Source organism: Nipponia nippon, unplaced genomic scaffold, assembly GCF_047370975.1.
Source record: "Nipponia nippon isolate SJK-2023a ecotype South Korea unplaced genomic scaffold, ASM4737097v1 scaffold_43, whole genome shotgun sequence".
In the NCBI taxonomy this organism is placed as follows: domain Eukaryota; kingdom Metazoa; phylum Chordata; class Aves; order Pelecaniformes; family Threskiornithidae; genus Nipponia; species Nipponia nippon.
In genome coordinates, this window is record NW_028262362.1 from 1414583 (window position 1) to 1442562 (window position 27980).

The 27980-nt window shown below is 52.4% G+C and overlaps 2 protein-coding genes across 21 annotated transcripts in view; both read left to right on the forward strand.

Moving 5' to 3' along the window:
• On the forward strand, window positions 1-24438 carry C2CD2L (C2CD2 like). Of its 6 annotated transcripts, none has more exons than XM_087778257.1 (15): window positions 1-437; window positions 8339-8434; window positions 8931-9050; window positions 10930-11040; window positions 11944-12060; window positions 12692-12809; window positions 12975-13098; window positions 13636-13700; window positions 14261-14388; window positions 14682-14853; window positions 15595-15696; window positions 16317-16450; window positions 16954-17236; window positions 18679-18888; window positions 24024-24438. In XM_087778257.1, the coding sequence occupies exons 1-15, from the start codon at window positions 186-188 to the stop codon at window positions 24251-24253; spliced, it is 2262 nt and encodes a 753-aa protein (XP_087634383.1). In that variant the 5' UTR covers window positions 1-185; the 3' UTR covers window positions 24254-24438. The 6 variants fall into 6 exon arrangements, with proteins under 6 accessions (XP_087634383.1, XP_087634384.1, XP_087634388.1 ...); XM_087778258.1 differs by having other exon boundaries at window positions 11947-12060; XM_087778262.1 differs by lacking the exon at window positions 24024-24438 and adding an exon at window positions 19131-19202 and having other exon boundaries at window positions 11947-12060.
• Window positions 19735-27980, forward strand: part of LOC148052854 (uncharacterized) — a 17123-nt gene continuing 8877 nt past the window's right edge. For 5 of the 15 annotated variants that reach the window (XM_087778284.1, XM_087778283.1, XM_087778282.1 and 2 more), the window contains exons 1-2: window positions 25324-25679; window positions 25871-26072. The gene's annotated coding sequence lies outside the window, so the exon portion shown is untranslated. The other 10 variants (XM_087778288.1, XM_087778294.1, XM_087778286.1 and 7 more) reach the window with 9 other exon arrangements.

Consider the following 27980-nt stretch of genomic DNA (forward strand, 5'->3'; position numbering starts at 1 on the left):
GCCAGCCCCGGCGGAGAGGTGCGCCGGGCCGCGGCAGCGCGCGCCCGCCCTGGTGCGAGGTGGCAGCTGGCAGCGGCGAGGTGGCAGCTGGCAGCGGCTGGGCCGGCGCCGTAGCAGCGCCGGGGCCGGGCGGCGGCCCGCCCGTCATGCCTGCCGGCCCGCCGTGAGTCGCTGCGCGCCGCGCCATGGAGCCGGATCCGGGCTGGGCCGCGCTGGTGCTGCTCTTCGCCGCCTCGCTGCTCACCGTCGCGGCCTGGCTGCTTCAGTACTGGCGGTCCGCGGCCCTGCGGGCGCCGCGGCGGAACGGGCCGGCGGCGGAGGAGGCCGGCGCCGGGGCCCGGGCGCTGCTCGCCGCGCTGCTCGCCCTCCGGACCCTGCGGGAGCAGTGGCAGCGGGCCTGGGTGCGAGCCCTCAACAGCCAGGCGCGCCGGCACGGGGTACGGCGGGGCCCGGGCGGGCGGCGGGGGGGGTGGGAAGTGGCAGCGGCTTCTGGGCGGGCGGGGCCGCCTGCCCTTTGTTCTCGGGCGCCGGGGAAGCCTTCCTCGCCGGGCGCCGTCAGGGGCTGCGAGGCCTTGGCCGAAGGGAGCCGCAGGCGCACGGGGAGGCAGCGTCGCTTTTCGAGCAGCTGTGCGCCAGCCCGGCCGGCCGGGAGCATCACGAAACGCGAGTATGGGGCGTCGCGAAGGCACGGGAGGGTAGGTGTTGGGCACCTGAGCCTGAGTCAGGTCTGATGGAACCGGCCGATGTAGCCACTTTGAGATTTCCACAGCAGCCTCTTCTGAATTTTCTGGTGGTTTTTCCCTTTGATCTCCCAGCGTTACCGTTGTATCGATCTGCAGGTTTGAAGTTTGCGAAGGAGAACGTGCCTTGCTGATTCCGTAGGGAAATAATTGCACAGCAGCTTGCGCTGCATGCGAGGCGGGGGCTTTTGCCTACAAAAGCTGTGGTCCCAAGTCTGTCGTAGTCTCCTTTCTTTTCTGTCATGTGAACGGGGAGCCTTTCTGTTAAGTTGCGTGGGAAAAGTGAGAGCTAAAAAAAAAGGCTAGCGTGAAGCTAATGCGTTTGAAGAAAAGGAAATTAAAGTCTTGAAGAATGTGATGCGAACTCTTGTTTGAGTTTTCTGACAAGATTGGAAAAATCTCTCCCCTTTTGACAAAGTGAGTTAAATTCTGGACTAGAGGCAGGACAGAAAAGCAGATCTCTCAGTACAGCACGACCGTGTGAAAAAAATCAGGCGATTGGTGAAGGTGGGGAGGAATGAGAAATTATTACTCTCCCTGCCCCCAACCGTTGTTAGTTGTGTCAGCGTAACAGGCTTCGTAAAGTCTAGCCCCGTGGGTAACGTCATGACTTTGGCTCCTTTGGGGATGTCTGCCCAGCAGTTTTTCCAGTGTACCTTCTGCAGCTCCTCATTTCTCTGTCTTTTCATCTGCCTCAGTGTAATCCCCTGGTAATTACTTGCTGGGATGAGATGAAGAAACTGGATCTTTGAGGAAGGCGACTTAGGAAGAAATGATTGGTTTTTTTACGTGTTGCTTGCGTGGTACCTGTCTTTTATTGGGGAAGTCCTTTTCAGTTACACAGCATGTAAGCCACACCTGTGCGATACAGCCGTTTGAATAAAGGCTGCAGAACCTGAATGAGTGTCCTCTGCGGTGTGACCAAAGGAGGCCTTAACTTCATCAGCAAGTATGGGGCAGTTCAGTTTTGGCCTTTTGTTCTCCGGCTTAAGGTAGTTAGCGTTGTCTGGCATCTTGAGAGCAGAAGGGTTAATAAGGCTCGTTAAGCAGTTATACTTGAAGGTAATGGCACAAGACGGAGCAACTCTTAATTGCGTAGGTAAAGCGTGGTGTTCTTCGAGTTTTCTAGTCCTTAATTTGTTTCGAAAGGATTTAATCAAATGATCTCCTTCAAAGTGCAGAGCTAGGGCTGTGATTGTTTTCAGGTGATGGTTGCCTCCTGGCATTAGGAAGCTCAAAATGACTGGAACGGGATATCTGCATGTAACGAGCCACCTTTGCGTTCCTTTTCCAGCCTCCGACCGGGAATGTTTTTGTTTTACTGGCGTCAAGCATTGTAGCGCAGAGAATATTTAAAAGCAGTGTCCACCGCTCCTTTTGAAAGGATGTATGAAGTCACCTAAGACCACGTAACGTGGATTTAGAGCGCAGACTGTTACAGGTTTCGTAAAGAAAGCTATAGCCGATACGACCCGCTCCCGGTACCCTGTATGTTGGCCATGTGGGAACGGTGAGTTTTCTGAGAGACTTTGTTGCCTCGTCACTTCTATGAGGCAAGACGCTTGAGTGTTACTACTTGGGAGAAGAGCAGCGTGTCTCAAGGGAAGTTTTGTTCTCGTAAGAAATACATAGAATCGGCCTCTACAAGTATTGTGCAGGTGTGAAAGCGGGTGGGCTGTCTGCGTCGGATTGCGTACCCCTGTGAGCTGGCTGATGTTTTTACCTGCTAAATTATATCTTCTGCCTGTTATAGGTGGATCAGGGAATTGACTTGTTCTGGACGTTACCTTTCTTCACGCTTGTCTTATGTATGTCACGTCTTCCTATTTTGAGGTGTGTCAGAGACCCCACTCGTGAAGCTGGGTGTTGCTTCTTGCCACTGTCTTGGACAGATTTGGTTCATTGGACCTGTCTCACTGATGCTCCCCAGCTAGTTTTTATTGTTTTCCTTTTGAAGAAAGAATTTTTTTTAAACTTGTTCCATTGTGTTCAGGCCTTTGCTTTCTCACCTGAAGTTCTCTCCCCTCCGTGATTTCTCACCTCCTCCTTTTGCCCTGTTAGATTGACTCACCGAACGTTAGATTGACTTGGGAAGGTTGGCAGAGTTTCTCCTTTGTTGCTACTTGTGATAAATGAAATTGTCCTTTTCAACGGAAATATTGCGGCACCGGGTCTCTCTTTCCCGCCTCAGATCTAGCTGGCTAGGTTAGAAAATGGGAATGGATGTTTGTATCCCCACCCAGGCTCTGATGGTGTCAAAGGACAGAGTATTCAAAGTTGTTCATTGGTTTTAGGATGAGCTTATCCTCTTGATGGGTTTTCAAGAGATCGAGTGCTCTGTTCCCAAGAGCTTCAGGGAAAAATGGGTCTTTCTGCAAAGGCGTGGTTGATCTGCCAGACCCCAAGTTAACCATTGAACCGTAAACTGTGCCTGCTTTTGTGAATTCGGCCCTTCCTTCTCTGGTGGTTCTTTGTCTTTTAATTTCCTTTAATGTCATCAATTGCTCGTGCTTAGTTGTCAACGACCAAGAAAATGGTAAGGTGCCTGTTCCAAAATAGGGTAAGAAGTTTTCATAGAGGGTGGGGGGGGGGAAGATCGACTGGCCCTGTTGTTGTGTTCACATCCCATTTCTTGTACTAGTTACTTCGAACGAGTTCAGAAACCTTCATCATACTCTTAAGAGAGTCAGAAAAAGAGTCACTTAAGTAGACCAAGGGCAGGAGGAGTCCAGAGTGTGGGCCTGACTCCTCTGAGAGAAGGTAGGACTGATTATGAGCGGTAGCCTAACGAGCAGTAAGCGGGCTGTGTTCTTGATCTTACAGGATGAGGTACAAGAGGAATGAGAGGGTGGTGCTGTGTAAGGTGGCTGCGAGACTACCTGCTGCAGGCTGTTGGAACGGAATCTTTTGTCTGGAACTAAACGAGACTAGGTTATGTACTGTAAGATTATGCTCTCGATAGTTACACTGGGTAAGATGCGAGAAACTTGATCTGGTGTTTAACATGTCAGCTGCTAAAGTTCTTCCTTCTGCCTCCCTCCGTTCCTTTCTCCCTCCATCCTCCTCCCCGCCTTTCCCTGGTCATGCAAATAGCCGGGTGCAGCGTTGAACCTGAGATCTGCATCCCGAAAAAGCGGTCCCTTTTGTTGCGGAAAACTTGTGAGTGTCAGGATACGCTTGGCCGATTTAGTGTACAGAAGCAAGAACCCTGCAGACCCTGCTGCTGTTGAACCCTCAAAGCCAGCTGTTTCTTTTTGTGACCGAAAGTAAGTTCGTTCTGATACAATGCATATTGCATTGAGGGGACTCGCTGCCGTGAGTGACGCTCAGCGGCCCCCCTGCGGCTGGCTCGGTACAGCGGCTCGCGGAGGGCGAGCCACAGCAACGGCTGCTTCTCTTTTCAAGACCTGAAGGGAAAGTTGAGGGCCGTTCTCTGGGACGGAGTGTGCGCAGGCAGCGGCCTTCCCTCTTTGGAGAGAGGACTCGGCAAGGGACCGCGCAGAGGCGAGAACATTTGCGAAGCGCCTCCCGCTGTAGAAGCGCACCCTCTCCTTCCATGCCCCTCTCGTCAGAATGCTGCGGTCGTGGTGGTCAGGTGTCAGCAGTCGCCTATATCTGATACGCTGCGTTCTTCCGTCGCGCACTGAATTCCTCAGATTCTCACAAAATGACCTGAATTTTTAAGTTCCAGAATTTAGAACTGCTGTAAGGTGAAGATTAGCTGATGGCTGAAATGGCACAGAGGCCCCTGGAGGGCCGTGCTTCAGTTTCTGCTGCAGTTGCTCCTCATCTGGAGCAGGTCTACTCAGAAAGTGGCATTGCCGCACTGAGTTGCTGGGTCTAAAAGCTGTTCTCTGAAGTGGGGCCCAGTGGTTATCCTGGGGGGGGCTGTGTCTTCTGTGGGATTCTGGGTAAGATCGGGAGTTACCTGGAGCTGCTTACATCTGTTTAACTGGGAAAAATACTCCATCTCAGACCTTTTTCTTCTCCTGCCCCTCAGGCATCCCATTCCTGCCAATGCCCTGCTTTCCAGCCACAGAATTCCAGCACTCTGGCCGCCTCGGTCCTCGTAAAATGGGATAAAGTGACTGATGGTGCTTAACTGGGAAAGAGATAACCACGATCTTTTTGCTAGCATTTCCTCCTTGAACCTTGGAATTAAGACATGGAAATTCTTTTCGGACACACAAGAAATGGCACGGACTTCCGTCAGGGATGGAGGTGGAAGACTTAGCGTGCGCCCTGAATCCAAGTAACGCTCGCAAAGCCACAGAGATACGTGATTCTTTTTCAAGATAACTATTTATGTAACGATTTCAGTCGCATCTAAACTTTGTGATCCACGTAGAGAGTTACTGTATTGCGACGTTTGGCCTAGACTCGCAGCTATCCTTTATAATGGAGTTGGTTTTGAGGTATCTCTTTTTGTCAGGTGATAAAACAACTGAGCATTTTGTCTTTTTGCTAGCGCTTTGGGGCTGAGTTTTTGCGAGGTGCGTTCTGCCGAGGACCTCTTCGCTGACTTACATGAGAACTTTCATGTTACAGCCTGTAGCGTCAGGAGACTGTGCCAGTAGAAGAAGAAGTAAGACCGTTTTAGTCTCGGTCGTTGCAACTTTGCTAACATATTGCAAGACTGAGTAACTTTTCATTGCGTGCCCTGAGGAATTATGTTTCTGAGCAATCTAGGGGGCTGCCAAATGAGAAGAGAGGAGGGACTTAATAATATGAAAGCGCTAACTGTAACTGAAAAATATTTTTAACAATACCTCTCTGGTCTTTTAAAAGTTCAGTGCGATTAGGTGAAGTCAGCCCCGGGTTGACTACAGCCTTCCCGTGACGTCCACGCACACCTTCCGAAGACGGCAGAACAGGAGACTTGTTCTGGGCTGGGTGTGTGTTAGGTTTTATTTGTTTTGTTTTTGTAACGAAGTTGCACAAAGGATAGTCCTGCTGTCTGCCGAGATCTCGGAAGAGAAGCCGCGTCTCCTTTTTTGTGGTGCGTTGTAGTTTTCAGGTAAATCTCGGTTCAGAACCGATGGCAATTCTGTCTTTGAAAATGTACTAGCCTTGTCATAAAAAGCATTCCCTGGCGGTCCCATCCCTCCCCCCCAGTCCCTGTCTCCTACGAAATTATTCTCGCATCCCATGGAGGAAAGAGACATAAGGCCTCACAGAGCTTGTTGCAATTGGCAGTGGCTCCTTCGCCGCTCCTGGTCTGACTCCACCCCTGCTCTCCTTGTAAGTCCTAAGGGGAGTCGGGGATAGATTTATGCTTAGAAGCGAGCGATCTCACTTTCTCCCGGATAGACCTATTCTTAGCTCCTTTTGCCATCACTTTTTTTTTCATTTTAGCTGTATCGACTGGCAAAAAGCTGTAAGGAAATGTAGCTCTGCAAAGCTGGGTATAATAGAGGAATTATTGTGGAGGAGTGGATGGTTGTGAGTGCGTCAGGTTCTCAGCATGGACGCGGAATGGTGGAGGGTCTCGGCCCTCAGATTGATAAGCCCGCTTCCACAGGCTTGTTGGTATGGCTGGGGAAGAACTGTAGATTCCTATCTTGATTGCCTGCTCAAGAGCCATCTTTACCATCCTGTGGGTGTGCTGTCTCATTTTCCGTTCTGCGTAGTCCCAAGAAAGGGAAAGGAGAAGGCCGAAACTGGGGTAGAAGACTCATGGTTTGCCATAAAAGGATAACGGAGAGAGGCTGGCGTTCCAGAGTCGTAGTCCTGGAGGAACGCTGCTCGGTCGCTTCTCTTCTGATAGTCTGTTTCCTTCTGTGGTTTTGTTGTTTCTGCCTGGCTTCTTTCAGCTTGGTGAATTTTAAAAGAGTACATCCTAATCTCATTCAGGTCTAGATGTGCCCACATTTCCTCGTGTTTCTGAATCATGGTGAATGTGAGAAGGTAACGCGTGTGGTAGGAGCTTTATAGGAGCGTGTTTGTGGTCAGCGCATGCCAGCATTTGAATTTGGGCGGATTCTGCTAGCAGCGTGATCTGAGGGAGTCGACAGCAGGCAGATGAGGGTCCGTCCACCGCCCTGCTGCGCCTCATTCTCATCCCTGGTACTTGAGAGAGCGGCTTCAGTCACAAGGTGTCGCTTTTTTCCCGTAGATCTTTAAATGGTAGCATCTGGTATTTCTTATTTCCTGTTTGGATTTCAAGTTACTTGCCTTAAAACAGGGCAAAGACTTGAAAGGCATTGAGTTGCCTCTCAAGTGCGTGCTACCCTCCTCATTTTATTTTTCCTCTGTGTTTTCTCCCTGCCTTGGGGTACGTATAGATTCACACTACCTTGCGTGTGCGGTTCATTCCGAGTGGGCAGAGTAACGAGATCTTTTGAAGTTGGCCAGCACCTCCCAGTTTGGTGAGACTGTGATGTATTGGGAAGAACAGGGCAACAGCTTGCCGCTGATGATTACGTACTTGAGTCATTGGGCAGAGGTTCTGGTCGTGGAGAGAAAGGGCTGATCTGATATTGCGGAATGACCTGTGTGGGTGAGCGCACGGCTCTGGTGGAGGAGGCTTGTGAGAAGAAGAAGCGACAGGCGTTACTAGTATGAAGCAGCGGGGAGCGATCTGACATTGTTTCTCCATTGAGTCTTTCAGTTTTGAAGTTTGGTCGCTGGGAGAGCTGCTTCGTTTCTGCATTGAGAGGAGGGCATGCATCCAGACTAGTTTCTGGAGAGCAAACGGCTCTTCAGGTTGTAATACGTATGCCGGTCAGATTATTGTCCGAGAGCCCCTTCCACCCCCCCTTCTGCCTGTCACCTGTGGCGGTGCGCGGCCTCGTTCGCTTCAGAAAAAGAGTGCGGTTTCCCACACGTTTATCTTCCCTCTCGGTCACCCTGGCCCTAAAACACGAGCAGCTCGGCAAACGGTGGTGTCCTTGTGCTCAGATTGGCTGCTCGCTCTCTCTTTTTGCCCCTCGTGAGCAGAGGGAATCTTTGAGGGATAGGTTTCGTGCAGGGATGCTCTCAACTCTTTATCTTGGTCTTGTATTTCTTGAGAAAGGTTCTCTGTAGAGAACGGGTCCTGTTGGATGGGGAAATCCTCAAACAAAGAAGAAGGATGCTTCTGCAGGGGAGACTGTAACCTGATAAACCAGGAGAGGGTGGAAAAAGGGAACAAGTCGAGCGCAGGAGCTGATGTACCGTATGCTGAGGGTGGATTTTGTTGTTGTTGATTTTTGGGGGAGGTGGGCGTGTGTGTTGGTTTTTTAACTTGGGGCAGGATTAGCACAGAGAGGGGGGAGAGAGAGAAGAAAGAGTAAAGCTTCTGCAATGAAGAAGGGTTAACGTGCTTGACTTATAGTTGACTGCTATCCAGAACAATTTTCCATTCTCATTTGGGCTTGCCTGTCTGAAATTAACATAGTGTTTGTGAGTCTAAGCCTTGACCGGAGACCTTGTTTCCTTTCTCTGTCTAGACAAGCCAAGGTGGGTAGAATTGCGCTGCGCGATGGTTCCGCGTGCTGGCCAGATTCATGGAAACGGACCGGAGCGTCTCTGGGGCCCCATGTCAGAATCGTTCATCCTCTTTGCAACTATCTGGGATACCTTGACCACTGGGAACTAATGGAGTTCTCTTTTCGTAGAGTTCAGTGCAGATCACATTTGAAGAGGGTCCTCAGTTACCACCAGCTGGGTGTATAAGTCACGTGACGTGCGAGGGACAGTCGGATCACAGCATGGTAAGGCTTTGGTGTTCTGAATTGTACGGTGTGGGGTTTCTGTGTCGACTGACGGTGTGTTCGATAGAGATTGCCGAGGCCTGCGTGATGGGGATGGTGGAATCGGGGAAGTCTCAAGCGAGATCTGTTGTTGAGTTTGGAGGCCTGACGACGGGCTCGTGAGATTGCGGCTCTGGGGCTGCATGTCAGTGAGCTCTGGGAGAGCCCCGGTGGGGGGAGATGTGTCGGTGGAGCTGGGGCATGTGGATGCTGAGCCCAAATATTGGGGTCCTACAGCGGAGAGGAGAAGAGAGCTCCTGTCACCGATACGTCTTTACCGCCTCACGTACAGAGTCTGAAATGGCAGGTTTGCAGTGTGGAACTGGGTGTGGGAGTAAGCCTGAGGTTTCTTTCCTGCCACAGTGGGTCAACCTTGCTGGTCGCTTTTAGACGTTTTGCCGTCGCATGGCTGCCTCTCGCCAAGGATATCAACTCATCTCCTTCCTTTTCTCTCTAGGTGCTATCCTGCCATCTGTCAGCTGAAGCTGTGAAATTCCCTGTCTCTGTTACTCAGCAGTCCCCAGTTGCTGTTTCTGTGGACACCTATCATGTCACTCTGGCTGTGCTGCAGGCTCAGGTAACGGTGGTAAAAAGTTAGCCATTGAACTTGTTCTTTCACCCAGCCCCATGCCCATCGAGGAAGGAGGACCCGATTTAGTGCAAATGAAGGCCTCACTGTGCTGGAAGAAGCAGCGTGCTGTCACTAATGTGGCAAATATTCCTGATCCGCGTGCCGAGTTCTGCTTTCTGAGTCTTGTTCTGCAGATCTTGGCTATGTAATGTAGCCGTAACAACATCCAGAGAGTTTTGAGGCATGGCAGCGTTCTATACTGTGTTTTTAAGCGGGTGTTTAAGAAGCGAAAGGTCCACAGGGTCCAATTTCTCTCGCGGTGTGATGGATAGGGAAAGATGTGTCCTGTGCCTACGTACAGTTATGATGTCGTCCTGCTTGTTGGTGTGAAAAAGAAATCCACGGTGAGGAGTGGTTTGCTTGTCAGTCGGTGCTCCCCTTAATACATTCGTAAGGGCGTGATGCAGATTTTCTTCTGTGTTGAATATTGGAGGTGCTTCTTCCGGAACAAAAGCTCTACGAAACTGCAATGGGTGGTAACTCCATAGTCACTTTCTGGCTGGATTTGCTTCTCTGAAATGTGATTGTGTTCCCATCGTGAAGAACGGCTTGATGCTGGAGACGGTATCTTGCTTGGAGACCGTGCGCTCGTTTGCGCTAGAGGGAGACGCGGTGAAATTAGAAGTAACTCTGCGGTAGCAGAAGCCGATCCCATGCTATTGCAGGTATTGCACTTGGAAGGTTGTTCTAGAACCCCTTTGTTCTCAGAAGCTTTATTAAAGTTTTCAGCCTACATTTATCAGGTCATCCCGGTTTGGTTTTGTGTCTCCGTTCCATGGTTGTTTAAATAGCTCCCCCGCCCCGGCCTTTAGCACGCCTGCTGCCGGTCTAGTCGTGGGCGGCAACTGCGGTCGCTTTTCATCTTTGCCTAGTCTCTGGGAGCCAGGTGGACTTTGTCACGTCTCATCAAATTGCTCCCCTACTCGCTGGCATTTTCTAGGTCTCCTTGTCTGTGCCTGTTGAAGTGTTGGGTTGATGGTTCCTGTAGAGAATTGCGTGTGGTATTCTAATTGAGGTCTTGCTGCTGCGTTGTGAAATGCTGGTAAGGTTACCGTATGCCTATCGGTCAGAATACTTCAAGTCCTGTATTCCCAAATGTGCCATGCCTCTTTTATGCGCCTCTTGTTGGTTACTTACCCGGCTGCTGTGTCCCAGATCTGTTGCTTTCAACTGAGGACGTTCTGTGTTTGTGGTAAATAAGTGTCAGTCTGTCAGTTGCTTTGGAACTATGTTAAATTTCATTCCCCTGTTTTTACTAGAGATATGGGGTCAGGAGTTCTTCCCGTGTGGTTCTGTTTCTGTCTGTTTCGTTAATGATGCCTTTCAGGTGTATGTGTGTGCAACTTTGCAACTGAACTATGGGATGGTGTACGGTCTGGTTTGTTGTTGCAGACTATTGGTGACCTGGATGAGTTTTCAGTGTGAGGATGATCTCCTAGAGTCTCATTGCTAACTTGCAAACAGCCGTGCTTAGGTTTGGCAATGGTTAATTGATGTAACTCAGTCAATATGCCCTGTCAGTGCCCACCTCGCTCTTTCGGATTGTCCTGCAGGCTTTTTCTTCAGCCAAAGAAATAACCTGTGTTTTTTCCCTCTGACGGGGTCTGTGCATCCAAAGGCAGCGAGGAAGCCAGATCTCGCTATGGAGCGATGAGGCTTCTGTAGCTCCTTCTTTCCGTAGGCCCGGGACCACTTTTGTTCTTATGTTCTGTCTGTTATTGTTGCACTGGTGTGAGGGCCTTTCGGTTGCTGAATTTTAAGTGGGGCAAAAAGCACTAATGGAAACAGAAACTGTTCCTGACCATGGGTATTTGTTCTGGGCCAGGTGGAGATCCACTTGGAGGAGATACAGAACGAAGGTCTCCTGGTGTCGTGGACCTTCAAGGACAGACCAGACTTGAACCTTTCGGTTCTTCCGAGACTTCAACTTCGCGAGGTAAGCGGCAAACAGTGGGAGGCCGGACTCGAGCGGAGGAAGGGCGGGAGGGGCAGAAACAGCACCGAGCCAAGAGGAAGGCTGCTGCGGAGGGGAGAGGTTGGCGACTCCCTGTCGTGGCCTTTTAGGGTGAGGGAGGGGATTCTTTCGCCCTGGAATCGATACTAGCTCAGCTCTGCCAAAATAGCACAACCTCAAGAGGGCCGAAGCAGTACCGATGTCTGTTGTCCGAGTTTGGTGTAACAGCTGAATGGGAGTCTGCATAGTGAAAAAGGCTTTCTGTCTATGTAGGTCCTCCTGCCGTTGTCAGATGTAGAACTGCAAAATGAGCTGGGTTGGTTTGTTTGTGTGTGGGTTTTTTTTTTTTGGGGGGGGGGGGTGTTGATGTTGTTTGCTTGTTTTTGTTTGGGGTTTTTTTGAGAGGTTAGTGTGCGGAACCCGTGGGTATTAGAGGTTTAACGAGCTGAATGCGGGTGCGCTTGCGCTTCTGTGATCCAAATAGGTTGGTCGATTTGTTGGTTTTATTGACACCCTCGTTGCTTTATCCTGGGTAGATGTAGGAATCTGGCTGTTCTCCCGAAAGCGCGGTAGTACCATCTCGTGAGGTGGTGAGAATGTGGCAAACTAAAAGCTGTACTGTCGAAATTTGCAACGGGCAGACTACAGATGTAGAGGCTCAGTTTGTCTCATTTAGACAACTTACATTTGCCTGCAGCTGTTAGATGGAAGCTTTAAGCACTGGGGAGAGTGAGTACAGGATATGGGAAGAGCACCTGGGAGGCTGTTACTGGGAGGAAGACTGTGTAGCATCTTAGAGGCTCGAGGGGCAGTTGGAGCTGTATGAGGAGAAAATGTGTCTGCCTCATTATGACTTTCCTGCATTTCCTCTTCATTTGCGGAGAGAAGAATGAAGGGAGAGCGGATCTGTCCACCATAAAGGATCTGATCGAGGATACCATTGTCAGCACGCAGCCAGCCATGATGGTGAATCTGAAGGCCTGCACCGCTGGAGCCGGTGCGGTAAGGCTCTCTCCTCGTGTCATTCTTGTGCCTCAAACACTGTGTCCTGGGGGGCTTCTGAGGGCCGAGGCTCGGGCAGGAATCCAAGGGTCAAGACTTGCTGCTGGGCGACAGCGGCATCCTGGCCTGCGCTGTCATAGGAGTCAGGGTACTTTGGCACGGGGAGTAGGGATAATTAGAAACTGCTCTGAAGGGCAGCTCTGTTTGTACCTTGTTTCCTGAACGCCGAGTGCCGGTTGTGTTGAGGTGGAGCCGGGCTGCCTGAGACGCATCTCTGTTTTGGCAGTCTCTCTGTTGCTCTGAACACCGAGGCTCTGTCCAGGGCGGCCTTTGCAGGCATGGAATGGTCTGTGGTTTGTCGTCTTCAGTTGTCTGTCTGGCAGCCAGCGAGCTTGTTCTTGTCTGTCTCTTTTCCTGTCTGCCTTAAATTTTCCGTCCGAAATGACACGGGGGCCCACCGGAGGCCAATAGCTTGGGGAACCTGCAGCATCTCTTGATGGCTCTGTGGGTATTCCCCTATGTTGGTGTGAGCAGCTGCTTAGTAGATGCAAGGACAAACGTCACGCATCTTGCTGCTGTCTGCTGGCGAGTGAACGATAAAGGCATCGGTCTCGCTCTCGTCATTCCTCAGGTACCCATCAATAAGTTGACTCGAGAGTCCCCGTCCGGAGTAGCAGCAGCCCCTCTGGGTTCTAAGCTGTTGCTCCGGAATCTTCGAGTGCTGAACTTGGGCTGCCAGGGGAAGGGAGGTAAGCGTGAAAACATTGCTGATCTGCAGGGGCAAGTGTGCAGGTGGTGAGATTGGAGTGAGTGGATGTTTTGGGTGGGTTTGAATGGAAAAGAGGGGCGTGCGTCTGCTGAGCCGCTGCCTCGTGTTGACGAGCGCCCGCGTGTGCTCTGTCCCTCTGTTGCAGGAGTCGGGGAGATACACTGCGTGGCAGGGCTAGACAGCCCACCCCAGCAGAAGCAGACGAGGCCGGTGACAGCTGGCAGTGCCGGCGCTGCAGCAGAGATGGAGTGGAATGAGGAGCTCTTTCTGTAAGTGTCTGCCCTCCTTCCGGTTGGCATGGTCTCTGGGTGCCATTACCGTGCCGCGATAACTGATGCGGGCGGCGCAGAGGTGAAGTCTGCTCTGCAGGGGCAGCGTATGTTGGTGCTGCCTGCGTGCCAGGCTACCGATTCCGGCGATTGGCCTCAGCTTGCATACGTATTTCCTGCTCCCCTGGACACTCTGTGTTTTAACTGGATGGGCAGAGGCGCCTATTGATTGTAGCATGTGGGAGCGGCAGGTGCAGAAGGCCTGGAGCATAAATCTCAGCCTTACAGACAGATCGCCCCCTCAGCTTCCCTTGGCAGCCTACACAGCCCTGCAGGGGACACGAACCGGAGTTCTCTTCTGTGTAGCGTGCTGCCCCTTGTCGTGTCCTCCAAAGTAGCGCACATGTACTGGAGCTTTGGAAAAGGTGATGAGGCGCGTGAGATTCGAGGGAGGGAAGATATGGAACGGGGTTGTTTGCTCCGTGACTGTTTTGCAAAGATTGCCTAATACCAGCCTGTCTTTTTCTGTTTCAACAGGGAGTTGGGACCTAGAAGTAAAGAGCTGAAGCTGCAGGTGCTGGGGAACAGTGACGGAGGGGGAAGTGAGTACGGGTAGCCGTGAGATGGATTGTAAGACGGGAAGACAAAAATGTCTAAGGGACTTTCTGTGCTTTGAGCCTGCGGTAGTTCTGTGACGGTATGACGTGTGGTGAACTCCACAAAGGAGTCTGTTCTTCTTAGTGAAACGCTCTTACTTTGACCTTTTGGTACCCGGGAGGTTCCCGTGGCCCACCCGTCTCCGCTCTGAAGCAGGGAGAGGGAGGCGGGGATTTGCCCCCTGTGTATTGGAAGAACATTGCAGAAGGCTCTTAACTCTGTTCATTTGTACTTGGTCGGGGACTAACTGCAGCACCTATTTTTGATGGAGGCTGCGCAACGGCCACCTCTTTAAGGGAGTCGATTTCTGGATTGGTAAAGAGGAGCGGAGGAGCGCTGCCCGCCCCCTCCCCGCCTCAAACCTGGGAGCTGCCAAAGTCGTGGGGATCTGCTTTGTGGGGATCTGCTTCGCTGGCTCGCAGGGCTGCTTCCCAAAAGCAGGGGTTGCCTAGGAGACATCTGAGGTGCTGAGGTCATGTGGTGTTTTCCTGTTTCCTTCTTGCAGATGTGCTGCTGGCACATGCCACGCTTTTGCTTGATTCTTTGGGCAAACAGCCATCTGGGAGACAGGTCTGCTCGCTGGCCCCAGCAGCTGGGCAGTCACTGGCAGCTGAAGCTACCATTATATTGGAGGTGAGTTCACGACTCGGTAAGCTTGGCACAAACGTATGCTCTGGAAGCGTTCACGATGTGAGCCTCTAGCTGGAGACAAGCGTGATTAGGCCTGGGCTCGTCGCAGGCGAGTGACAGACCCTTAGGCCGAGGAGGGGTGTTGCCTGGCCCTCTGTCCCTGAGCCAACCTCCATTCGGCCGACACTGTAGCAGTGACTCCTCGGTGCCCAGAGCAGTAGCTTTTGTCACCCCTGTGCCTGCCTTTCCGTCTGGGAGGAGAAGTGCCTCTCTGACCTGTGCTTTACTCTTTGTAGCTGCTATTCCAGGAGTCTCCTGCATCTTTGAATGCTCAGCATGCCACATCTCTGCGAACCAGCATCACTCCCACTAAGAAGGTGGAGATGGACCGGACCATCATGCCCGATGGCACCATCGTGACTACTGTCACCACGATTCAGTCCCGGCCCAAGGCAGACTGCAAACTGGGTGAGGCTGCCCCGCGACAGGCATCCTCTGCGGGTGGCCGCTATGGGGGCGCAGACTCGGCCGCAATATTCCCGAGGCCGCTCACGCGGGCAGTAGCAAAACTGTCTAGCCGTTGTATGTTGTGGTTGTCGCAGACTCGCGCCTTGTGTGGCGCTTTTGGCTTCTGGGTCGGAATGTCGCCGTTCCCTTAGCGACTTGTGGCTGGCTGGAGACTCGTGTGTAGCCTTGGGGGAGGGAATTGATGCAGCCCTGCGTTTGGGGGGAGGTGAGAGAGGGATGAGCCTCTCTGACACCCTTTGGTGGTGGGAGGTCCCGACTCTTAACGTGTATGCTGCCGCATAACGTCTGCGTGATGTTGGGCTAAGTGTTTTGCCGCTCTCCCTCTATTTCCTTTACTGCTAAAGAAGTGACTCTGTGTGTACTGAATGCGGAGCGAAAGCATGTTGACCTTGCTCGCTAGCGGTTGTTGCCACTTGCGGTCTGACATCCTGATGAATGTGGTGCTGGATAGTCCACGAGGTGGGGCTGGGAAACAGCATGAACGGGGTCTCACGATGGGGCTGCTTCACATGTCTTTTTCCAATAGGCTTCTTACTACCTTGTTGCCACAAAGCCTCACGGAGCCAGCCTCTGCAGGCTCTCCGCACGTTTTTGAGGCTTTTTGGGGGTGTGTGTAGGGGGCCTAAGCTTCATCGCCGCTTACTGGCGTCTCTCTGTCTCTGTCTCTCTTTCGCTGTGAAGATTCACCATCAAGGTCGCCTTCCAAGGTGGAAGTGACTGAAAAGAAGACAACAGTGCTTTTGGAGAGCAGCTGCCCTCGCAGCCCCTTGCCCAGCGGTAGCCGTAAGTGCTTGCAAATCCGAGGCTCTTACCGGAGCGACTGCATTCCTTAGCCTTTCTTAGAGAGCAGCGGTCTGAATGTGGGTCACTGAACTCATCTGCGTTTGCTGCGGAAGAGAGTGTCCAAGTGCCCAAGTGAAGGCTTGGGCTGAGGGGTGCTGGCGGGTGGGGGCAGGTAAAAGAAATTCTGCTTTGGCTATCCGGTCTGTGACTCTGGGTGTTTCCTTGCTTGACAAGAATGTTCCAGGCTCTCCAGACCCAAAGAGCTTTGCTCACTCTGTACTCGGGGCTCTGATTGTCTCCGGGACAGAGCGCTGTGGCCATTTTGATGGTTTGCAGCCAAGGCTGCCCAAACTCTAGGGAGTCTTTGGAAGTCTTTGTTGAGCAGGAAGGGTATTTTAGTGGTATGCCTGGTGGGAAATCAAACTTTTCAGGTGCATAAAAGAGCCAGGAGTCATATGCAGCCTCCTTCCTTTGGTTTATTCGGGCAAGTCCGTAATAGATACTGCTTTCTACCTTCGTGCACATGTAGTTGCCTATTACAAGCTTCATGGTCAGCAAGCGACCTCTTGCACATGCTGAAGGTCGCCACTTCAAGCATTGGTATCTTTTTTTGTGCTCAGGGGATAGCCATATGCCCAATGGCTTGGATCCGGTGGCCGAGACGGCGATCAGGCAGCTAACCGAGACGAATAACAAGCCCGTCAAGAAGACCCCAACAAAACGTAGCACGCTGATCATCTCGGGAGTTTCCAAGGTCTCTGGTAGTTAGGGGGCTCCCTTTCCAATCTGGGAGGTGTGTGTTAAACCACCCTGTCCCATAGGGACCGGTGTGGGAAGGTTCCAGCACAGACGCCTTTCTCGGCAGAACCCTTTTGCCGCTTCCTTGCGGCTTGTCGCTGCTTCCCAGTGAGTGTCAAAGGTACCTCGCCAGTCTGCAGGGCAGCTGCCGGCGGGAGTTCACAAAGGGCAGCCGCAGAAAGGGAGGCTGCTGCCATAGCCGGTTGTGAACCTCGTGGAGAATGTAAGGGGTTCTCCTTGGACTTCCCTACGGGAGCGAGGGAGGTGCTGTGGAATGCTTTGGGATCGGCCGTGTTCCGGTACGTTTTGGCAAGAGAATGACGATTGCGCATCAGTGCTGTCTAGCACCGATGATTGGAACTGGAGCATCCATATGTAAGTGTGGATGGAAGAAGGGAGATGAATGTGATTCTTTAGACCCCGTCTTCCCGTCTGCCTGACCTTCTAACCTCCCTCCAGGTACCTATCGCTCAAGATGAAATGGCACTTTCTCTGGGTTATGCCGCATCCCTGGAGGCCACGTCATATGGGGATTCTGCGGCGGAGGGCACAGCTGACCAGATGCACGATTCTACTGAATCGTCACAGCTGCTGGAAGCGTCGCCGTCAGGACAAAGGGCCAGTCAGGAGCTGGATGAGACAACGCGATCGGACATCTCTGAGAGACCGTCGGTAGAAGATGTTGAGTCTGAAACCGGCTCCACGGGAGCCCTTGAGACCAGGAGCTTGAAAGATCACAAAGGTAAGGATGGATTGTTAGACGGTAGCTAACATTAGCCTGTGGTACTTGAGGACAAAGTGACGTGCGAGTTCCCTGCCCGACCACAGGGGCTGCAGTCAGCTTTCGGTGTGGCGAAGGGTGGCTTCTGCTGGAGCCTGGAAGAGCCTGCCTCTCTCTCACGGTTCCTGCTGGAGTGGTTCCAAAGTCCTCTCTTTGCAGGTGTCCGATTCCTGTGGCCTTTTCGGTTTCTGTGCTCTCTTAGATGGGAACCCTGCGCAGTTCGCGTGTTCCCGAGAACCCATTTTCACTCCCTGGCCTCTGGGTCCGCAGGTCAGGTGCGCATCCGTAACTAATGATTCCTCCTCCGAATTAGGCTGCCTCCGGCACGGAAATGGAGGCCACCCAACAACGTGGATTGTACGGGCCTTGCTGCCCTCCCTCTTTCTCCGTTGGCATCAAAGTAGCTAGCATCTCTGACCTGTGGTACTATAGGATGTCTGCACGAACTCTCTGCTTTTAAACGATAGAGTGGGTCTGCCCTGACCGAGCTGCTGTTCTGGACTGTCGGGGCCTGTGTAAGTTAGGCAGATGGCGCAGCTTGGATTTGTCTGCTTGTAGCCATGACGGTTTGTTAGCTACAAACTTAAATAAACAAGTGCAAGCCAAAATCTCAATTGCTCAGAATACGAGAGCGAGACAAATTTTGGGGGGTTGTACCCGGTACAACCAGGTACAGTTTGAACTGTGGTGGCCGCTTGTTGTTTGCACATCAGTGGGCAGAAAGGTGTGTGGCCCAGACTCTTGAGAGACCTGGCGGGCGGGGAAGAGAAGGAAGAAAACAGAAAGCAAGCCCCCTCTGTAGGAAATACTGTTGTAGCTTTGTATGGTGTGCAGGTTTTGGATGTGCTTTTTTGCACCCGTTTGGGGCTGACGGTGATCGGCATCTCCGTCGTGTCCTGCCCACGGGAGTCATCCGGAGCCGTTGCTGTTATTTGTCTCCAGATTTGGGCATCTCGTGAAACCGCGGGCCGTTGTTCCGGGGACTTGACAACCGGCTAATCTGGGCACCCTTGAGGCGGGCTAGTCCGAGGCGCCTTTTCCCTGTTGCGTGTTCCTCCCGGTGTCTCCGCATGCGGACATTCTCACTTGTTTTCCATTCGTATAAGCCTTAGCTTTCTATTACTGCCCTGCATGCGTCCGCCGGAGGGAGGACATTGTGGCATAAAAGGAAGTTTACGCAGAGGGGACACCTGACGGGGTGCTTAGTGAAGCAGCCTGTTGGTGTTGCAGTCTGTCCCGAACGTAGACTTCGCCTTGCGGTTGGGAGCTGGGATTGACGGACCTGCCGCGCGCTTGCGCCGCTCGGGGCGGAAGAGGTCTTTGCTGCTCGTCCGAGAGCCCCCCAGCCTTGCCAGGGCAGGGTACTATTGTGGTTTCCGTCTCCTTCCTTTCTGTCTTTGCAGTTAGTTTTCTTCGGAGTGGTACCAAGCTCATCTTCCGGAGAAGGAGCAAGCAGAAGGAAGCAGGCCTGAGCCAGTCGCACGATGACTTGTCCAACGTCACCGCCAACTCCGTTGCCAGGAAGAAAGCCGGCAGCTTCTCCCGCCGCCTCATCAAGCGCTTCTCCTTCAAGTCTAAATCCAAACCCAAAACTAGCGACGGCACAACAGCAGGTGAGAACTGAAGGAGGGAGAAGCTCGTCAGAAAGATTGCGCAGAGATCCTTTCTAGTCTCTTGTCTTCCCGCTCCGCGGTATCTGTGACCTGCAGTCCAGTTCCTTCCAACCTTGGCTGAGGGAAGACACCCCAGTGCTTTACGCCATTTGGGGAGCGGAGGTGGCGAATCCGGGGCTTAGGCTGCTCGTCTGCCTTGGCTTAGCCTTCTCCGACTGTCATACCCCACCGTGCTCTCCCAGAAAATCCAGGTGGCATGCTAATCCCTGTGGGGGTCCCGGGAGCTGCAGAAGCGACTCTGCCTGCGTAGCTGCGCGGCGTAGCCGGGTGCGTCCTGGAAAGGGGGAGGGCGCCTCTCAAGTGGCAACCCTCAGAGTTAAAGATCAAGAAACTGCCGGGTTAGCCACATTGCCAAGAAGCGTGGGATGTAGCCTCGCTCAGCTCTTCTAGCGAGAGAGAACGACGCGGTCGCTGGCCGTCTAAACGCTCTCGTTGCTTCTGCTTGGTGCAGAGGCCATAACCTGACTGAGGGGCGGGGCGAGATGCGTCTCTGGTTCGGACAGTGCTGAGGGATGCCTGCTTTCTGTGCTATGCTGATGAAGTGTCGAAGAAGAAGGAAGTTTTAACCACTGGGCCAGTTTTTGGAGGAGCCCGGGCCCTTGCAAGAACGTCTGGTCGGTGCTGCCACCCTGTGATGCAGCCCTCCTTCTGTATCCGTGTTCTTGAACGGGGAAGGGGCTGTGCCGCACATGCGCACCAGCCGTTGTACGAGCGGAACCCGTTCCCTCAGGGGCGGTTGGGGGCGTTGATGGCGGGGTGCCAGGCCATCTTCTGGACCCACGGAGCGCCTGGCCTCTCGCACTTTCGCAGTTCTCACGCCGAGGACCGGCAGCACGCTGGGGATGGACGGCAAGGAATGTGGCGATGCTAGCGAAAGGGCGGTCTGACGTGGAGCCTCAAGCTACGTGGCGGAGAGAGGCAAGAGTTGAGGCGTTTTCACTGATGAAAGGGTTTCCTGTAGTAGGAGCCTTTCTTGATTGCGTCTGGTATTTCCTTTCTTCTAGCAAACCCAATCCACCACGTTCAAACAGCAGGCGTTTCTGCAGCAGGTATTTGCGGAGGGAGAGGCGTGCGGGAGAAAATCGATTCTTTGCGTGGGGGGAGGCTGCCCTTCTAGATGAACGGTTTTCTGGTCTCCTGACGCGCACACTGTGAATATCCCCAGAGGCCCCGTTCGGATAGCGTAATGACGCTCTCTGGAGAAACGCTTGTGCCCTGTCAGCATGCGTGGTTTGAACGGAAGCTCCTGCTCTCCTGTGGGTTGTAGAGTTAAGGAGGTGGGGCAAAGGGGAGGAAAAACCTCACTGAAGAGCGATTGCCTACGCCTGACTGGATTCGCTAGCTCTGCTCTCTTGTTACAGTACCTCCCGAGGTGGGGGCTGTTGCCTCACCTTACGCAGGATGCGACCAACTGAAAAAGCAGTTGTTCTCTTGACGGTGCGCGTAAAACAACAAGTCGTGTCCTTCAGAAGGACAAATCCTGGCTTAATGATATGGCTGCCGTGTGCCGTTTCCAAAGACCGGAATGTGTTTGGTATGGCGCTGAAAGGATTTATAGCTGGGAATTTCCAGGCGTCTCCTGAAAGTGTCTGGAGGTAGGGAAGAAGGCCAGAGTCGCCCGGGGCTTGGATTGAACCGGTGCCGGTGTGTACCAGCAGGAGGGACTCTCTCTCCTGTTTCTTCTGCCGATTCCCCACGAGGTTGGGCATGTGTGAGAAATCGGACTGGTCCAGCTGGCTGACGAGGAACCTCTTCTCCATCTGTTTGTTTTGGTCCGGGAGTCTTTCTGTCATCCCCGGGCTCTTTCATGTCTCTTATCCTTTGTTTCTTTCCTTGTCCACACGGTACTGTGGCTTTGTTCGCAGCTCCGTGTGCCATGGTGTCGAAGAGCTTGCTGTTTCATGCTGAAAATCATTCTCCTTGATGCGAGTAACCGGTTCCTGCTGCAGCGCTGGTGGAAGCTGGCAACCTGCGGCTCACAGCTAGCGATCTGGCCGCCGGTTTGACGTAGCCTTCCTTTGCTGGGTGGGTGCGGTGTCACACGCGGCGCTGTCCTTCGCAGGCACACCCTTGTTCCCAGAGCCTTGGAGTTTGGTTCCAGTTCGGCATTCTGTCTTGGACCGTCCCCGCTACGACTCTGCCTCTTGTTGCTAACGGTATTTGATGCTCTGTTTTTGGTTTTTTGTTTATTCTTTTTTAATACCATGTCAGGGTTGCTTTGAATGAAGAGTGCTGGCTGAGCCCAGACAGCACCGCTTCTCTAGTGGGATGGCTGTGAAACCTTGCGTTGGAAATGGTGGTTTGAACGGAATGGAACTTCCAGAAGAGCCAGCAGCTCTTCGGTTGTGGGTTTATCACAGGACCTTCCACGAGTCTCCTTTAATAGTCCTGTGCTCTTTTCTTTAAACCGCAAGAGCAGCTTGAGCCGTCTTGGTGCGAAGCAGCTGGAGGCGAATGCCCTAGGCTTCCACCAGCGCTTCCGAAGCGTGAATCTGGGGCTCGTGTACACGAGGAGGGCCGCGAGGGCTAGTGAGCATTGTCTTTGTTGTTGTAGACCAGAGACAGAAAAGGCAAGCAAGGTTCATGTCCGACAAACACATACCTAGATTTCGACCGGAATATTTTGGTCTGGCTTGGAGAAAGGAGGCGATAGGAAATCTAGGAATAAAACCGAAACTTGAGTTCCTCACCGGCCTTGGAGACCGAGGATCCCTTTCTAGCTGTGTTAAACTGGCAATTCCTGCTGTACGTCCGTGGGCTTTCCTGAATTTGTTCCCGGTTTGTTGGCTCCGGGCTATGCCTGCTGATGAATTGCAGGGGAGGTACTGCTTTTGATTTTGAGCTTTGACCTGGCAGCACGCTTACCTGGTCCGTGGAACAAACGGCACGCGGCACGCATGACGGTTGGTGTGTATCTTCCCTTGAATTTTTGGCAGTGCTCTTTATCGTGGGCAGTAAAATGCTGTGAAAGTTGGTATCTGCTTTCAAAGGAAACTTGCAGAGGAAAGGGATATTGTCAAGTGCTGACAGAGCGCATCCCCAAACATTAATTCCCACACCCACTCCTGTTTCCTAGCGGAGATGTACTTTCTGCCATTTCGTTGCTTCTCAAAGTCATGCAGCGTAGGACTGATATTGTAACCTTTTATCTTCTTCTAAATGTTCTCGGTAAGTGCAGAATGTTTATCAGGGTGTTTGGGTAAACTGCTGTTTGAAGGACAGAGGGGTAAGGGGGAATAGCTCAGCTGTGTGCACCGGGAGTTTTTCAGTTCTGATGTGCTCCTGATTAACGTGTTGATCCTTTCTCTTCGTATCCGTACATGGTTTCCTTTCTCGCACGCGCAGTTGTTTTCATCCCCCGAGTAGTAGGTGGCTGGTTTTGTTAGTCCCAGCTATGCGGGCAGGGGTGACTCTCCCGGCTTCCCGAAGCCAAGAACGGTAATGAATCTGCATCGTGGGGGAGGTGTGATTATTGGCGTGAGAAACGATTCTTCTATCCTAATCTTCTTGGAAGGAAAGGGAAGGTCACGCGAGTCTTTGGCCTCCAGAAACTGTAAAGACAGAATCCCAGGGAGTTTTCCCCCATAGAACTGCTGCTTAAAGAAATCTCTTTTGTATTTAATCCCTGCTTGTGCTTCTGGCTTTAGGACAGAAGAAATGCTATTTGAAATCTGCTTTTCCCTGTTTAACTTCTTCCGGATACCCGTGCCCTCACCTTGGTGCCATTGTGGGGTCTGTGGCATTTTGTAATGCCCGGGACCGTGGAGCAATCCCAGTGTGCAGCGCAGGCCGCCGTCTAACTTTTTAGACCCGAATGATCTGCAGTTGCGAGGTTGCTGTCTCAGGGTAGGCTCAATATTTGCACCTTGTGAAATGGGTCCTTGACCAAATATGTGGGAGAAGAAGAGCGGCAGAGCGGTGGGCTTGAATGCACAGAGGCTTCCAAAGGAGTTTGACCTGCTTATGAGGGCCTGCGTTCCAAATGCTGCGTTTCGCTGCTGGCTACACAAGTAGAAACGGTGACTGGTAAATAAAGCCAAAGTATACGTTTTGGGTTTTGCTTTGGGTTTGGGTTTTGTTTTTTTTCCTATTTTGGCTGAACAGAGTTACTAGAACTTACGTATGCTGTGTATTTTTACTTCTCTGAAGAAAACAGATTTCTCTAGCTGTGAGTATGCTTGTAAGTATATTTCTGCCTGGATACGTCCTCTCCCCATGTTCTGGTAAGGCTTTTTAAGAGCCTCCCCGTCAAAAAAGCCCTCAGCATCGGCCCGCGAGGGATATCCTCTTGAGGCGAGAGAAAACAGGCACGGGAAGAAGTGGAGGAAACTGCAAAACGTCAGTGTTTTGGGGGGTGCTGTGGGCTTTAGCGTGATGGATGTCTGACTGAGGCCCGATACTTGGAGAGGGCGCTGAAAGGCTGCGCGTTTGAGGGCAGAGGGATCGTGCGCATGCACGTGTGTTTGCACGCGCTTGGAATTAGAGCACGCTCTGCGAATGCCTGTACCGGTCACGCTGCCGAGGGACTGAGGACGACAGGGCTGATCGGTGGGTCGGGAGACTGGTCTTTACCAGCTTCTGTGGTATCCACAAAGTATTTCTTACACGGACCTCCGCAGGGGCGGACTTGAGCAAACAAGCCCAACTTCTGCCCCTGCAAGCACCCTCACGCTGCTTATATAGTTGAGGATGGGGTTTTAGGCAGATTGGCTGAAGCACGGGAGAGCGAGAGGAGACTACTCGGGTAGAGAGCTAGTCGGAAAACAGTTCAGCGGAGGGGAGCGTAATGAGAACTTCTTCAAACCGATAATAAGAGGGCCACGGGCACGCGCCGTTTCTAGACTAGAACTGGGCGCACAGCAAAGCGTATGCTTACAGATATTTTCATTCTGCTTTTTTGTCTTCAGTGATGCCGGTTCCTTCCCGCGACGGCTTCTCTCGGTTTGTTGTTTGCTAAACCTACAGAGAAGTCCTTTCTGGGTAGCTGGCGAGACGCTTGAATGTTGGGTGGCTGGCGTTTGGGTGTTTTGGGGTCTTTTGCATTGTTCTCCGCTCCCTCCCTCCCTCCCCCCTAGGTCACGGTGAGTGTCATGGTAGAGTAACAATCCCAGCGGTGGTCAAACTTCTGGAAAAGGTCTTTGTGTACCTGCGATATCGCATCTCCTACAGGCATGACTGCTCCACGCCGCCTTTCCTTGCTCGTACAGGTACTGGACCAAATACCCACGCTGAATCTGAATTAGCGCCCCTCCTCGTGCGTGCTCTTTTGTACTTGGATGCCTTTTCTCTGGGTGGATTATTTTAACCCCAGATTGTTTAGAGGAAAAAAAATAGGAACTGTGTAGCTATTTAAGAGATGAGAATAAAATTACTTAATTCGGACTAAATGAATGAAGTTCTTGCACCTTTGTAAATGTTGAAGAAGAGTTCCATTGCTGTGTAATGGCTGAACCTGTTAACTTATTAAACCACATGGAAATCAAAACCTAACCCTGAGTCTGACTTCATACCTGCTGGAATGCGGTGAGTTGGGCTTTGGCTTTCTAGAAGTTCAGGGCGGTAGTTGATCTGTAGCCCTCTTGTAAGACTGTCATCTCTGAACAGCCCTTTTTGCCAAATGCAGATACGTGGGTTTACGGTCGGTAAGACGAGGGCAAGGGCTGTAGCCTTTGCGGTGCTCCTAGGAGGCAAGGGATTCCCGAGACGGCGACATCGGCCCCGGAAGGTGTGAGCGGCGCTGAAACCTTCAGCAGAGCCCGGACACACGGCAGTACCCTGGGAGGGTCGGTTACGGCTTTTCGGGGTGCCTTAGCAGAGCAGGGAGAGCCCTGCCCGCTCCCTCATGAGCGCCCACTTCGGCATTTGCTTCTCCCTTTGCCTGCCCTGCTTTGCCTTGTATCTCGTCCTCGCTTTGTTGCAGGACCTACAGTTCCAGCTGTGAAGTCCAGGTAGGCCAGGGAGGTCGCGGCTGCGCATTTCTGCTGCGGGAAGGGCTCATCCTGCGGGGAAGGAGGCGGTGTCGGGCCAGCGTGCTGGCCTTGCCGGCTGGGGGTGGGAGGCTCGTCTCCCCCACGGTTCCCGTGGCGTGAGACGCCGTCTGACCGCCGTAGTCGGCACGCTGAGCGGCCGTCAGGGGCTGGCAGACGGGCGCGGGGCTGCGGGTACGAGGGAGAACCGGGTCAAGGCAAACACCGCGCCGGGGAGAGTCCTTGCTCGCTGCTGTCGCCTGGCGGCCGCGGTGCGGTACTGCGGCGCCCAGGCCACGCACGCGCAGTGCTGCCGAGTGCGCGCCGCTGCCGGCGTTCGCCCAAGCCCGGGTGCTGCGCGGGCGCGGTGGCCCTGCCGCGCTCGCTGCCGCCAGCCCCGCCTTGGCGCATGCGCACCTCCCGCGAGCGGCCTCTGGCCGGCGCATGCGCGGTGCCCGGGAGCGGTATGGCGGCGGCGGCGGCGGCGGTGGCGGGGGGCCCGGGCCGCCGGTGTGGCGAGCGAGACCCTTGAGCGGCCGCGAGCTCGGCGCTGTCTCCCGCCCGCCCGGGGGTAGTGGGACGGCGGGGCTCGGCACCGCGGTGCGCGGGAGCTGTCGGGAGCGGGCCAGGGCCCTGCCCGTACCCCGTTCGGTTGCGAGTCCCGTTGCCGCCCCGGGTGCCCGTGGACACGGGCTGACGGGAGCCCCGGAGAAGGGCGGCGTCGCGGAGGCCCGTGGGGCGGTTCCAGCCTGGGGGTGAACAAAGGTAACTGTCGGTAACAGTTGCTCGTTCTTTTCGTCTCCCGGAGTGGCCCTGAGGACTGAGTTCTCCGTTCCTCCTCTGGGGGTGTCGCTGGCTGCATCTGGCTTAGGTTTGCTTGTGTCGGCCCTGGCTTGCCTTGTTGTTGCAGTGGGGTGTGTGAAACGGTAAAGGTCTAATACTTGCTGTCTTTTTAGACTAGCTCCTGTGACTGAAGTTGGAGAGAACAGAAAAAGGCAAACCGGCTGAAGAACGAAGCGAAATGGATCCAACTCGAAGCCGTCTCCATCTGCAGGATAGAGAAACCCTGCCTCTTTGAGTGAGGAACGATCCCAGTTAATAGTCCTCGGCAGGCTATATCACTAACATATAACGCAGGGTCTGTATGTGTATCCAAAGGTACGGGACGTCCGCGTATTTTGTGTGTGAGTGAGAGAGAGAAATGCTATATATCTATGAACTCTCGCATTTAAAGAGCTGTAAGACACTAGCTGTACTCTCTTAGATGGATGACAGTCAAGTAACCCGAGTTACAGAAGGGGGAGAGAGAATCGTCCAAATCGTACTTACCTGTACTCCTTTTCTCTCTATTCTTATGTCCAGCTCCCTGTCCCTCTCTTTATTCCTTGTTCCTGGTCCCCATCGCTCTTTCTTGTTGCTCCGCCTCTCTGTCCTCCGTGCCCCTGTTTTTTCCCCTGGTCCATCTCTCTGTCCTGCTCCCCGTCCCTCTTTTTCTGTCCCTGTCCCTCTGTGCTGTTTGCTGCCCCTGTCCTTCCCCCTCGCCAATTCTCTGTCGTTCTCCCTGCCAGCCCCCTGCCACCGTCTCTCCCCCTGACTGTCCTGATTGCTGTCCCTCCCTTTTTTCCCGTATTTTATTTTTTGGCTGCCTGTCCTTCAGCTTTTATTATGTTCCTCCTTTCCTTCTTTTCTGCTATTCCTCTGTTCTTCTGCCTGTCCGTCTCTTTTCTTTCGATGTCTGCTTTTATCGAGATCTCTAACCCTATATTTTTATTTCCTGTCTGTTCTGTGTCACGTTACTTTTTTTTTAATATATCTACTTTTATCCATTTCACTGTCTGTGCTTTTTTTATGTCACTCTAGTCTGTACCCTGTCGCTCTTTAAATTTTGTTTCTATGTCTTTGTTTATTTAGCTTGCTGTGCCTGTTTTTTAATTTTTTCCCTTGTTTCCTGAATCTCGTTGCTTTTTAATTTTTTTTCCTCCAGCTGCTTTTATCCTGTTCCTGTCCCTATTTTTTAATACTTTCTTGTCTGTTGGGTACTCTCTCGATTTTTCAAATTTTTTTCTATGTCTGCTTTTATCTAGTTTTCTGTCCCTATTTTTAAATTTTTTTGTCCCAAGCCTTCCTTTGTCCATCAGCCCCCCTCAACACCCCACTGCTCACAGTCACAATGCCTCCTGAGACCTTCCTCGTTCTCCACAGCACCTTGTAGCACTTCATCTCTTTTTCCATCTCTGTTCTGCCAGAGCCTCCTGTCTTTCTTTGCTATGTGTAATTTTTGATAATAATACTGCTATTGCATTTAATGAGCTACTTTAATGAGCTACGTAGTTTAGTATGGCATCTGTCCTTTTCTATCTACGTCCCAGAAAAATTAAGTTTAATCTCATATCCGGTCACATTGCTGTTGCAATAGATGTAGTTGTAGTAAAAGAGCTGGCATCGGCGTTTCCAGCAAGGGTTGCTTTCTCTGTTCAGTGCTTTGCACGCTATAAGATTAAGGCAGAGCCACAGCCTCTCCTCAGGGAGCTCATTCTGCTCCTGGGCTTCTCTGGAGTCAGTGCTCTGCTGTTCTTTCAGTCAATTGCAGCTTTTGAGCTAGGCTATTTGGGCAGGTGTGTTTTGACATTTAGAGAAGCGCAGGTGTCTGTCTGAGGTAAGGGCTTCAGGATCAGTCAAGGTTCAACAGCATATATAGTAGAAAGTACACTTGTATGCAGCTTTTTTTTTTTTTTTTTTTTTTTTTTCCCCCCTCCAGGTTAGTAATTTTGTATTGGGTGTTCAGGGGTGGCATGATGATTTAATAGTATGTTTTCGGGTTTGTGGTTTTTTTTCTTCTCTCTAAGTGCTTTGTATTTTTCGGACTTCCTGACTTTATTGAAGATGGAACCTTGTTTTTTTCACCAGTTTTGCTGCATACCGTGCAAGTTGTTGACACCATCTCTTAATAGGACTGATGGTGAGATGATCTAGCAGGGGTTAAGGCGGGCATCTTGTATGCATCTGTATATGGAGTTTTAGCGTTTCTCAAGAAAGCAGCAGGGACATAAGGTGTGGTGTCTTTCA